Below are 12,569 nucleotides of genomic sequence, written 5' to 3' on the forward strand. Positions count from 1 at the left end.
GATTCATTCTTGTTCCCAGCTAGGACAGGTGCCCAGTTACTTACTATTAAAGTGAAAGGGAGCAAACTGGTGCCCACTGGAGCACCCAGGATGGGTGTGAGTGCGTGTGGACTCCATCCCCTTCAGATGAGGCAAGCTCCAGCAGCCGTCTCCATTTGCTTCTAATGGACTTTATTGTTGTCCTGCTCCAACACCACAGTAAAAAGGGACCTGCAAGCTCCAGGCCTGTACCATGTGTCACCACAGCAAAAACAGGACCCACTGGAACACACTCCCACCCCACCCCTACTCACAGAGGATAAATACATGTTACAAATTTTTTTTTAAAGAAAACAGAATAAATTAATAACTTAAGTGATTAGGCACCAACAGTGATTTGAAAAATTAAATGTCAATTTTAAATGGTCTAACAGGGCAAGAACCTAAGACTGGGCTGCCAGCCCATTTTCTCTTCCCAACAAATAGACAATTCTGTGCGACATGATTCTAAATTTCAAGACACGTGTAACCAACACACAAGAATACACACCACCAGCTATCACATGACATCCTGAATCTCCAGGGGGCCCCTCAGTAGGCCATCCAGGGAGCTTGGGGAGCCCCAGAATGCAGGCCCTCCAGAGAAGAGGGAGCTCCAGAGCTTACGTGCCTTGCTTCCCTCTTTGTAGACCAAGTCCTAACTTGCCTCCACCCTGTCCTCTTGAGTCCAGAGCTCTGTCAAAAGGGGGTCAGGGGGAGAGACTGGTCAGCCAGGGCTTGGAGCCAAGGCTGTAGCCCTGCAGCAAGTAAAGGGGCCAGAGGGCAGGCTGGAGTGGAGCCCTTGCTCCACTCGCTCCAGAATAGTTGTGCTTCTCTCCTAGGAACAGGGCATAGCTGAAGGGTTTCCAATGTAGATGTCACTGAAGTCCATCTCGGGGAGGGGGCTGGGTTAACTGATTAATGCTCTGGGTGCTGCCTGGTGAGCCAGACCCTGGGAAAGATGTTCCAGAGCAGGGAGTTTTCCCTTAGCACAGCTCAGCTCGGAAGGGCCTCGGGCTAATCTAACACCCTTTCAAAGATGGTGGCCCCTTCACACCTGGCTTTTTTTTGCCCATCACTCTGCAACCCTCCTTCCCACTCTGCTTGTTCCTGCTCCAGTTGAACTTTGCAGAGGTGGAGCTCCGGGCCCAAGGAGTCCTCGTGGGAGCTGTGCCAGCTGGGAAGGCATCCCCAACCTGGGGTCTACCCTTGCCAGGCCACCAGGGAGAGGGCCATTGATCAGCTTTTTAAACAGAACTGACAGATGTAGACTAGTCACCTGACAGTTTTGACGCCTGTGAGCCCGAGTCTCCACCTTCAACAGGCCCATTTCCCCTTATGCTTCCTGCCATCTCTACCCTCCTCCCCCACTTCCAGCCTAAGGGTCTGGGAGGTACAGGAACGAAGAGCCCGAAAGGGGCCTCCTTGGACATCAGACCTGAAGACCTCCATTTCTAAAGACTGCAGCCAATTTCATTCACATTGTGGTACGTTCTGAAAGTGCTGACATTGTAAGGCATCCTGGGGCTAAGGGGGAGCACCATTAAACGCTCTGCCCTAGGAGACTTTGGAGAGGGCCTTACAGGACATGGTATAGGTCACTGCCACCAGCCCCAGGGCTTGGGAAGGATTGGACCCCCAGCCCTGCCCTCCTCCCCTAGAAAACTCCATCTTTGGCACCCCCTTTTCCTAGATACCACCTCCTCTGGCCTGATCTGCACCAACCTCCTGAAGAAGTAGCCTTGTTGCCTGTGCTCTCCAATATTTCCAGTCTCTCACAGCCGTTACCAATGCCCTCGTGACTCCTGCCACCCCTGCCTTCTCAAGCGCACAAACTGATTAATCCCTGTGTTTCCAGAACCTGGCCCCAGCAGGCATTACAAAATGCAGCTGAGTTAGGAGACGGGCTACTGTTGAGCAAATAATTTCTGCCAGGTCAGAGCTTCTTAGAGAAGGGCCAGGTGTGGGCTCGTAAGGGCTGATTGGTGACTGGGAGCCACCTCCACCAGGCAGGGTGGGAAGTCTTTTATTTTTTTCCCAAAGGAAGGAGGTCTCTTCATCCATGGTTGGACGAAACATCTGATCTGCCCAGTTGCCTCTGCAACTCTGGAAGATTTGGGTCCCTCCTCCCCAGGTTGCCAGAAAGTACCTGGGGGTGAGGTCCTGCCTCCTGTACCCTGCAGGGTCAGGTCTGAGTCCAGTGTGGCACTGGGCTAGCAGGGAGCGACAGCTGTAAGATGAACTGGGCAAGCACTATGGGCTCCCGGCACCACACTCGTACCTCCATTGGGCCCTGGCACGAGCCCCTGCTCTCCTACCCATCCTTGGGGACACCACTCTCCCCTGCTTTCCCCGCTGCCCTCGGTCTGCCCTGCACACGTGGCTCCTTCACTTTCTGCTCCTCTCTGCATCCCCAGGCACTGTCCACCTCCACCATCCTTACCCTGCCTCCCATCTGTCAGTCATCCGCCCACCCCCACCGCCTGTCTTGCACAAACTCACTTGCTGCACCCTCCCCACTGCGGTATACGGCCCTAAAGCACCTCCAGTCCACCCCACGCTCCATCCCGACCCTGCATCACTTGCCTCCCTCCACTGCACACCCAGCACCGTCGAAGCCTCCTCTAGCGGGTCCACCCAGGGAAGAGGGCCTGTAAGCTCCACAGTCCTGGGGGCCCTGACTCCACAGGGTCCTTGTCACCCCCTGCCCCCTGTTTTTGGTTGCCTATCCTCTGTTTTCCTTCCTTTTGTCCTCATTCTTCTGGCTCTCCCAACCTACAACAGCTACCAAGTTAGGAGGCCCCTGCCCATATCAACTGCCTTCTGCGCCTGGGATCTCATTCCTCTGTCCCTCAAGACCACCTCTAACCTTCCTTCTCAACTCCATCTTTTGGTGGCCTTGCCTCTCCCCTACCAAGAAAGACAAGGATGAAGAAGTCCATGTCCACTTTGGTCTGCTGGTCCTGGGCTCCTTGGACCAGCGAGATGACGTGGCATCTTGTGGGACTTAAGGAGAGGTAGCCCAGTAGCTGGAGGGAAGAGGGCTTGAGGGCCAAGACCGTATGTGAGGTGTGGAATCTGGCTCAGAGCCCCAGCCCCTCCCAACGCCTAGTAGGTATTTAGGTCTAAAGGACAGAAAAAGAGGCTGAAGGATGCTTTTTGGCAATAGCTCTAACTAAGGTGGGTAGAGGATGGCCATTACTGATAAAAATCAAAGGTGGGCCCTGAGTGGGCAGAGTAGTGCCTTGATCAGGCCCTCACCTCCCAGGAGAAGGGTTCAGGGTCCCTGACATCAAGTGCTTTGAAGGCCAGAGTGGAGGGGACAACTGGAGAGAAGGGGGCGGGGGCAGACGGGGAGGAGCCAGCTCCGGTGATTCTACCTCCAGGCACCTCCCCAGACTTGGTGGCCCCTGTGTCACAGCTTGGTGCCCTTGGAAGGCTCCGAGGACTGCCTCACGTCTGTCCACTCCTGCATGGTGCTCTGCAGAGCCTGGGTCTTCTCCTTGTCCACCTGAACGTAGTCTACCTTCTCATCGGAAGTCACAGAGGACGTGGACGGCTGAGGACAGAATGGGGAAGTGCTGTGAGCTGTCAGTAAGGGGGCTCTTTATGAGCTGCCTCAAAGGGAGAAGGGATGGGCCTCTGCCTGCCACCCTGACTGGCCTCAGGAGCCTGTATTCTCTTTCTGAAACTGGTCTTTAAAGCCTAAACTGCATCATCGCTCCTGCTCATGTAACAGCCTCTTGTCAGTGCTCCTGATTTCCCAACTCCTAGGGGACCCAGGTCTTCCATCTCTGCCTCCACCCACCTCCCTGTGGCCACTCATCCAGAAAGAATTTGCTGGGTGCCAACAAGCAGCAGCCAGCGGGGAGCTCTCACAGCCACCCAGTGGTCTGGACCCGGCAGCTAAGTATGCTTCCTGTGGAGGGCTTTCCGGGGCCCAGGCATCCCCTCTGCAGGTCCCCGTATCAGAGGCACTTAGTTGATGCACCTAGACAGTGAGTTTTCAAAGAGGAGCTCAGGACCAGGACACAAGATCCCATTCTGTCACCCTGAGCAGCTCCTGTCTCCTGGTGTGGGTCCATTTGCTCAGCTGTACAAGGGGGATGGACTGGCTGAAATGGTCCTAGGGACTTCAAGCACCCATGTGTGTGAGAGAGGAAGCATGTGAGCCCTCTAAGACCCAGACTAAACGAAAAGCGGTAGAGTAGCCGGCAGCCGGGCACTCCACCACTCCCACCGAGCCCCGTACCTTGCGGTGGGGGCTTGGGGAGCTCGGCTGAAAGTCCAGGGCCAGATAGTCAACGCTGCCCGTGCTCTTCTTAGGGGCTGGACTGCTGGTGCCGCTGGGGATGGGAGACGCAGACACTGGGTTTTGCTATCACAAAGGAAGGAAAAACCATCAGTCAGTTGAGGAGACAGAGTAACCCACCACCTGGGAATACACACATCTCTGGGAGGAAGGAGAGTGCCCGCTTGGAGTCATGCACCAGGGCCAGGGACTTCTCATGTTCTCATTTAAGCCCTCACCGCAATCCTGTGATGTAGGTATTATTACTATTCTTGTTTATTTAAAGCAACGATAAAGCTGTGGTTCAGAGAAGCAAAGTAACTTGCCTACGGTCGTACAGTTCATGAGCAGGGATGGGAGCCGGGTCTGTTTTTAACTACCAAACCTGTGTTGCTCCCACTGTGCCAGGCCACCTCCCTTCTGGGCCGTCGGGCCAGATCTCCTCCTCAGGTTCCCTGACCAACCCGGCCTTGGCTTGCTGGCCCCTAAGAAGGGGTGCATTTCCTTTATGCCCTGCAGGTTGGAAAGTCTTCTGTTGTACCAAACCTGCTTCTCTGAAGCTCCCTTCCCTGGCCCGGCATGGGGCCGTCACCCCAAAGCAGCTCACTCCCACCAGATCTGAGCAGGGCGGCCTCAGCCCTGGGCTGCACAAGTGCTACGCTCTAGGCTCCTGTCTCCATCAAGACCAACTTGTCTACGATTTTCCTGAAGTCATATTCTAATGAGAATGGCAACAGTCCTATGTTCTGTTTTTGGCTGCTTACTGTTTGGTTGATTCGTTTTTTCATTATTCATGCAGCAACTCCCAGGTGCGGGGCAGCCATTCCCTCTTCAGTGAAAATCTCAGGGAGGAAACTTCTCCTGTGCTGCCTGTGTTTATACCTCTACCGTGGCCTTCACCACCGTGAGTCATGTTACGTGTGTTTGGCCACCCCTTAGGAGATAACTCAATAAATGCTTATGCTCAGGGCGCCTGGGTGGCTCCGTTGGTTAAGTGTCTGACTTTGGCCCAGGTCATGATCTCGTGGTCAGTGAGTTCCAGCCCCACGTCGGGCTCTGTGCTGACAGTTCAGAGCCTGCTTCAGATTCTGCGTCTCCCTCCCTCTCTGCCCCTCCCTCTCAAAAATAAAGTTAAAAAAAATAAAAAATAAATGCTTATGCTCACATTCTTGCTCATGTTTGTGGCAACAGCACAAAGATTTTAACAGGAAAGAAGAAAGAAGTCAACTTTGAAGGATGCTCTAGTTATTCTCTACATGCTCGCTATGACTATTCTGAAGCCCCTTTCTAATCGCCTGGACTGCTAAACCTTCTGGAGCTCCTGTGCCCCACAGGAAAGTCCGGACCTCCCAAGACAGCATTCAGGGTCCTTCATGATCTGGATTCAGCACAGCCTCCACCTGTAGCCGTAGCCATAGTTAACGGTCATTCTCTGTGTTCCCTCCTTGTACACGGCCGCCTTCCCTCTCCCCAGCCCGATATGACTGCCCATTCCACAATTGTGTCCCCACAGCACTGGCTCTCCAGGAATACTGACCATGCCACCCATGTAACAGTCATGAGTGGCAGACCTTCTTCGCCCTTTAAAACCATGGCCTCCTGGAGGGCAGAGACCGTGTCTTCCTTGCCTCTATCATTACCCCACAGTGCTCGACACACTTGTGCTCAAGAAGAATTGCAGCAGCAAAGTAATCACAAATCATGGGTAACTGAGGTGGTCCCAGGATAGTCTGAGGGCGGCATTCCTGCAGACCGCAGAGGACGTACCATAGGGACGTAGTTCTCTTCGCTGTCTCCGGAGTCCGTGCTGGTGATGCTCTGGGTGGAGATGGGGCGGCAGTACTGGGAGGAGCTGGAGTTGAAGGTGTGACTGGGTAGGGAGAAGACAGAGTAAACTCGGGAGGACAGTTCTGTCTCCACCCTCGCAGCTCCACCCTCCATTATCACATTCGGATCTGATACAGAACAGGTACAATCACTCCCCCTCCACATATGAGGAAACCCAGCCCTGAGAGACCAAGAGACTGCTCAGCTACCGCCAGCATCGGGATGCAGCTCTCTGGACCCCACCCTTGCCCTGGCCAGCCCTCACAGCCCTGTTCCCAGGTCCCGCATCCACAAACAGATAACTCACACGGCCCTCGACCAAGACTTGGTGACAGGTGACTTGAAGGGGAGCTCATCGATGACAGTGTTGTTTCTCAGGTCAAGTGGTGTTGGCTTTGCTGGAGCAGGAACAGAAAGTCAAATGATCAGCCACACGATAATGCCACACATACACACGCTTATGTATAACACACAAGTATATTTATAAATACTTTCGTATTCCCACTTGTAAGCAGGGAAACTGAGGCTCAGCAGGTTCTATAATCTTTGCCTATGTTGACAGGCCCTGAAGCCATGTCTTCAGATCCCAAATGATATTTTCTCTGCACTGTAGCAATCACATTTTCAGAATCCAAAATGGGGACACTGGGTCTGACAACAGATTGTTCCTCCCAGATTTAATACTCATCCCGTATCCTCCAACAGCATCTCATACTTTATAAGGCACTTTTAGGTATGTTACCTGTGTCCCTCAGTGCTCTAGGAGGCAAGTATTCACATTTCTCAAGTGAGAAACAAGGCTCAGAGATGCACAATGATTTGCTTCTAACCCCATGTTGGCAGGTGGCAGAACTGCAACCCGAATGTGTCCTGTCCTGCTCATGCCTGCACTCCTGCCCAGGCTACTCCAGTAGCTGGTCCCTAGACCACTGGAATGAATTTGAGTGTTTGTGTATGTGTGTGAGAGTTTGGGGGTTCAGAGACTAAACACTTCCTTGCAAGGAAAGTTCAGGATCCACCCGATCCCCAAATGAATGCAAATGAGTGAAAATGGTTCTTGGACACTGTCCAGACATGGGACAGGGGAAAGAGGAGACTTACCTTTCCGGTCAGGTTTGAGGTTGCGGTTGACAGGGGGTGGCTGGATCTCACTCCCTCGGCTGGGGCCCCGGTGCAGAGAAAGGGCTGTTGAGGGGTAGCCAAGCGCGTCAAAGTGATGGGGTCCTGGGCTCATGGGGATGTAGACACTCTGGGAATTATCACCTGCTCGCTCCATGGCCAGCAGGGTGGAGGAACCTGGATTCATGGGCACGTAGTTGTCCTCAGAATTGGTGCTATCTGATCGGCCTACAACTGTTTTCCCTGGCTAGAGGGAGAGTGAAAGAAATACAGCAGTAACTACCATGAAGAAACAAGAAGGGGTGAGAATTTGTATACAAGGCAAAAGGGAAGTGGTAACTGAGTTAGCTGCCTGGGAAGACCAAGTAGAAAGTGCAGTGGGAGGCAGAAAGAAGTCTGTGGGTCCCTTCTAGTTTCCATGATCCCTTGTGACCCACTTAAAATTTTCAATAAATCTTTCGAATAAGTACCCTTGGTGGCTGGGTCCACAAGGCTTTCTGGGTGTCTGACCAAGGCTGCGGGTGGCCCAGGCCACTGACCACACAGGTTTGGTCTAGAGCCCTTATTCCACCTCAAGTCCAGACTCATTAGCAGGTCAGAGTCTCAAGCCCTAGCAGGGCAAGGAGCATAAAGTAAAGCTTGGCCCTGGCTGGCGAGGTCTCGGCCAGGTGCGCTTCCCTAGTCCAGCTCTCAGTGTGACCGCCGTGTTGCACAATGCAAGAACCCTGGCTATAGCCTTTCTTCAACTCCTGCCCTGTCTGTCCACACATACAACTAAGTTGCTTCTGCTTTAGTTACCCAATGTCTGGTCTTTCCAATGGGCATGAGGCCAGGCCCTAGTCTGTCGGAGAGTCGTGGTCAGCCCTGTCCAGAGGCCAGCCCGGGATCCTGCACTCAAATCATAATTCTGCCACCATGACTGACTGAGCACTGCCCCTACCCGGAGTCTCACACTACAGGCCCTCCTCCAGGTGGGACCTCAGAGCCCAGGTCCTCTGCATTCTAGACCTGTCCTACTTATTGGCAGGGCTGGTAGTCTTGTAGTCTAGCACACTTCCACACCAGACACCTGTATCTTACTTTCTAAAAAACTCAGGGATCTGAACTGAGACAAGGAACTAGGCAGGGTCCTATAGGGAGATGCCACCACTCCCTTCTTCCATGGGGTGTGAACTTTAGCCCAGCTGGGCTGGCCTGAGGACCCCTGGCTGACCCCCACTCACCAGGAAAGAACGGACCGCATCACTCATGGACTCGGCAGACCGGCCTGCACTCTCTCCTCCTCGCTGGGGGTACTCGTAGGATTCACAGGAAGAAGCTACGAGACAGGAACGGAGATTCACACGCACTCCCAGCTGATCCATGTGCTGACACTTCCCCAAACCCTCACCAGTGTTGCTCAGGGTCTTACTCCAGCAGATACTACCCTCAACCCCAAGTGATAGGGTATTACTTCCATCATGTCATTCCTCAGTTCAAAAATTCCTCCCAGACTGCTAGATCTAGCTCCAGTGTTGGCACCAACAGAGGATCCTTTCTGAACTACTTCTTCCTACAGGTATGCGCCTCTCCTTTAACTCCTATACCACCGAATGCCTGTCCCACTCCCCCAGGTCATTACTCGTACAGATACTACAGGAATAAGGATACTTGACTAATTTTTATGTGCTTTTATTTCCCCAACTAGATGTGAGCTCTCTGAAGGGTAGGGACATGTTTTATACTCATATGTATCATTTCAATTCCAAAGCACAAGGTGATTGATTGAATAGTTGACAGACTGAAAGAGTACTGTGCCGAGACTCAGGACCCCGGGTCCAAGTCCCGCTTCTGGCACTGATGGACTCTGCAACCCTGAATAAGTCTCTTAACTACCACAGGCCTCATGGGAAATGGGAGACTATGAGGCTTTGTCCCACCAAACTCTCAGGCTCACTATGTGGCTTCAGCAACAGGGTGGGTAAGAGCAGACTTTGCAAGCTATCCAGCAAGATGAAAATGAAAGATTAATATTACTGTCGTTTTTCATCAAACAGAGGTGGCTTATGCAGAGCTGGAATGTGCTCAGGGGGAGTCAGTGACAAGAAAATGTATATGCTTCAGAGAGACCTTCAGACTTTAACCAAAGAAATTCAAGTATGGCTTAGAAAATATTTAATAGCTCAAAATTTGTTTTAATAGTCTGTTAGCCCACATAGGTTTGGCTCCAGTTTGAAATGGTCCTCTAAATTTATTTGTTCAGTCTTTGGTTTTATATAAAAATGAATCAAATACTGTGATTTGGACTTTGAAACCCATAATAACTTATGCTGTGGTTAACCAAGAATGTTCCATCTCCTTCAGTACAATAGTAACTTCTCTCAGACAGAGTCGGCCACACTCCTGCACTGCAGAGTCTCCTACTGGCCTCCGGCTCTGGAGCACCAGCTGGGAAGGGTCTGGGTACAAGATGCCTGAACCTGTGAGTCTCAGGGACCCAGGTGGGCCTAGGTCTCCTTGGTATGGATGACCAAAGGCTGGCACGTTACTGAGAACTGCCACGCTCCCTCCCTTTCCCCAGGGTCGCAGCTGGGGTTTACACCAACCTCGGTGGAGCCGGCTGCTGTCCATCGCCGGGAGGGTATTGCGCCTGGGGATGGTGGCAGCGGCAGAGACGGATCTGTTGCTTTCACTGATTGGAGGTCTCTGCTGAGGACTGCCCCATCGAGGTGTTTCTGCCTGACTTGGCTTGGGGGGCCGGGGTGGGGGAGCTATGGCCGAATCCCCAGGAGTGGCCACTGCCATGGCATTGTGGTTCTTGTCCAGCGTGAATGTCCTAGGGATCTGGTAGGCTGAGAGTGGGGTGGCTGGAACGTCCATATTGTCCACCAGGAGGTCCCCAAACTCCCGACATAGAGTGTTGCTGGGTGTCTTGAAGGTGTATATGTCCTCATTATCGGTCTCAGAGCCCGTAAGGCTGCCCTTGGTGTGGCCGTGGGAGGCCAGGCTCCGGGGGAGGTCGTAGGTACTGTCTCTGAATTCTGTATTGTGCCGGCTTGGCTTGGGGAGGCTATAGAAGCCATGGACTTGACCGCTGACCCCATTGACGCAGTGTCCATTGCCCTGGGCAAGTTTCTGTACAGCTGTGTCGCTCCTCATGAGAAACGAGGCCCTGGTGCCCTGAGAGAAGCTGGCACTCCTAAGAGAGAGAAAAAGGGAAGGGACGGGGCAGGTTAAAGGGGTCCAGGACCATCTACCAGGGACACAAACTGGCTCGTTCAAAGCCCCGTGTGGCTGACTGGTGAGGCAAAACAGGCTGAGGAGGCAGGCTGGTTTCTCTTGATTTATTAGCTGTGTGACTTTGGGCAAGGCACTTTCTCTTTCTGAGCTTTAGTTAATATATCTACAAAAATGATGATTAAAAACATATTTTAGGAGCACCTGAGTGGCTCAGTCAGTTAAGCTTCAGACTTCGGCTCAGGTCATGATCTTATGGTTTGTGAGTTTGAGCCCCACATCGGGCTCACTGCTGTCAGCACAGAGCCTGCTTTGGATCCTCTGTCCCTCTCTCTCTCTCTCTGCCCCTCCCCTGCTCATGCATTCTCTTTCTCTCTCAAAAATAAATAAACATTAAGAAAAAAACATACTTTGAAGGCTGTTTAGAAATTCGACTCCAGTATGTCTAATATATAGATGTTCAATGGTGTTAGCATTTATCCCTCCCTCTACCCCCAGCCGGCTGTGATTAGCCGAGGTCGCTCTTACCCTTCAACCTTCTGGATTGATAAATAAGACAGCTATACCACCGATTTGTTCGCTGCTGTAAGTACCACAGAATACATACATTTGTATACAAAAGCCGTGAGACAGTGGAAAGAAACCGTTAAGTTGGTGTCACAAACTAGCAAACAAATCACTTATTTTATGTGAGTGTTGGTTTTCCAACGGTCAGCCTTTTGGAGGCTATAAGCTTCTTTAAGAATCTGATTAAAAGTTCTTGGCTCTTCTGGTTGGCTCAAGTCGGTTCAGGTCATGATCCCAGGGTTTTGGGATTGAGGCCCATGTCAGACTCTGCACTGAGCATGGAGCCTGCTTGAGATTCTCTCTTTATCTCTGCCCCTTTCGCTGGCTCACGCTCTAAAATAGTGTAAAATAAAGTAAAATAAATAATGACTAAAAAATGAAAGTTCTTTGCACTTCTTACTTGCATGAGGCAAATCTTGTATACGTACAAATATGCACGTTACAGCTGGGGCAGGTGAGGAGCTATAGCCCTCTGAGGCCAATCCATGGAACTCTGCCTTATAGAAGCTCTTTTAGCTCTTGGGGAGCTTGTTATTTATAGATGTGGCCACCAGATGGTGATAGAAAATAGGGCCCAGTAGTTTAGAAAGAGGAAGGCTCATAGGGCTAGTCTAGGCCAGGCTAGGCTCTTGTAAACTTGCATCCTTGACTACTTGGGGAGTTCCATTTCAGTCCCCAACCCTTTAGCGGCCCTCCTCTCTAGGCCTCAGGGTTCTTTCTCCTTTCCTATTCCATTTCACACAAATAACCAAGCCAAGGGCCATGGGCCTAGATGACTGAACAACTAGCCTTTAGATAATGGAGGGTTTGGAATAAAGGATGGGGGGGGGGGGCGCAATGGTAGATATAAGGTTGGATGCCCCCACTGGCACTGGGATCTGTTCATTTAGCAAACATTTACTGATGTCCTATTTTCCATCTGGGCTGGGAACAGTAGATACACAGATGCCTCCTGTCCTGGGGGACATAGTGGTAGAGGAGGTGACATACATACAAACTCACTACAATCACGTGGATGAGCATTCAGCTTTTGGCAGATTTATACTAACCCTCCCTGGCAGTGGTGGTAGAGAATGTCAGGGGAAGCTTCTTTAAAGATCTTACCTTTGAGTGAGTCTCGAAATAGGCCAGGCAAAAAGCAAGAGAAGGAAAAAGGTGTTCTAGTTAGATGCATAAAGAAGTAGAACACAACCTAGCAAGGTAAAGGAACTGCAAGTTGCTCAGGCTGGAACAAGTGTTAGGAGGTAGGGCTGAGCAGTGACATGGAGGGCCCAGGCTGGGGCTGCTGGGAACAGGGGAGCCCCTGGAGGATTTTAAGGTGGGGTGGGGGGTGGGGAGCACATCACACATATCCTGCAGTAACCCTAAAACATTGTTCAATGTTTCACATAATTTTATTCCAACCTTCACCTTATTCAAGAATGAACTCATCATCTTCTTCCTGTCTGAACAGTCTTAGGAATGCACCACTCACTCAAGCCAGGAACCCGGGAGTTACCCACATTATAATTTCTCACTCGATAACCCTATC

The 12,569-nt window shown here is 51.7% G+C and overlaps 1 protein-coding gene across 1 annotated transcript in view; it reads right to left on the reverse strand.

Moving 5' to 3' along the window:
• Positions 1-154: 154 nt before the first annotated feature.
• Positions 155-12,569, reverse strand: part of GAB2 (GRB2 associated binding protein 2) — a 188,774-nt gene continuing 176,359 nt past the window's right edge. Inside the window, exons 4-10 of the mRNA XM_019449939.2 lie at positions 9,841-10,433; positions 8,479-8,573; positions 7,238-7,502; positions 6,444-6,534; positions 6,077-6,179; positions 4,271-4,396; positions 155-3,577 (exon numbers count right to left, since the gene is read on the reverse strand). Coding sequence (XP_019305484.1) covers positions 3,434-3,577; positions 4,271-4,396; positions 6,077-6,179; positions 6,444-6,534; positions 7,238-7,502; positions 8,479-8,573; positions 9,841-10,433 — 1,417 coding nt within the window. The 3' untranslated portion in view covers positions 155-3,433. The remainder of the gene's footprint in view (positions 3,578-4,270; positions 4,397-6,076; positions 6,180-6,443; positions 6,535-7,237; positions 7,503-8,478; positions 8,574-9,840; positions 10,434-12,569) is intronic.

This window comes from Panthera pardus, unplaced genomic scaffold, assembly GCF_024362965.1.
Source record: "Panthera pardus isolate Hobbes unplaced genomic scaffold, ASM2436296v1 HiC_scaffold_12, whole genome shotgun sequence".
Taxonomy (NCBI): domain Eukaryota; kingdom Metazoa; phylum Chordata; class Mammalia; order Carnivora; family Felidae; genus Panthera; species Panthera pardus.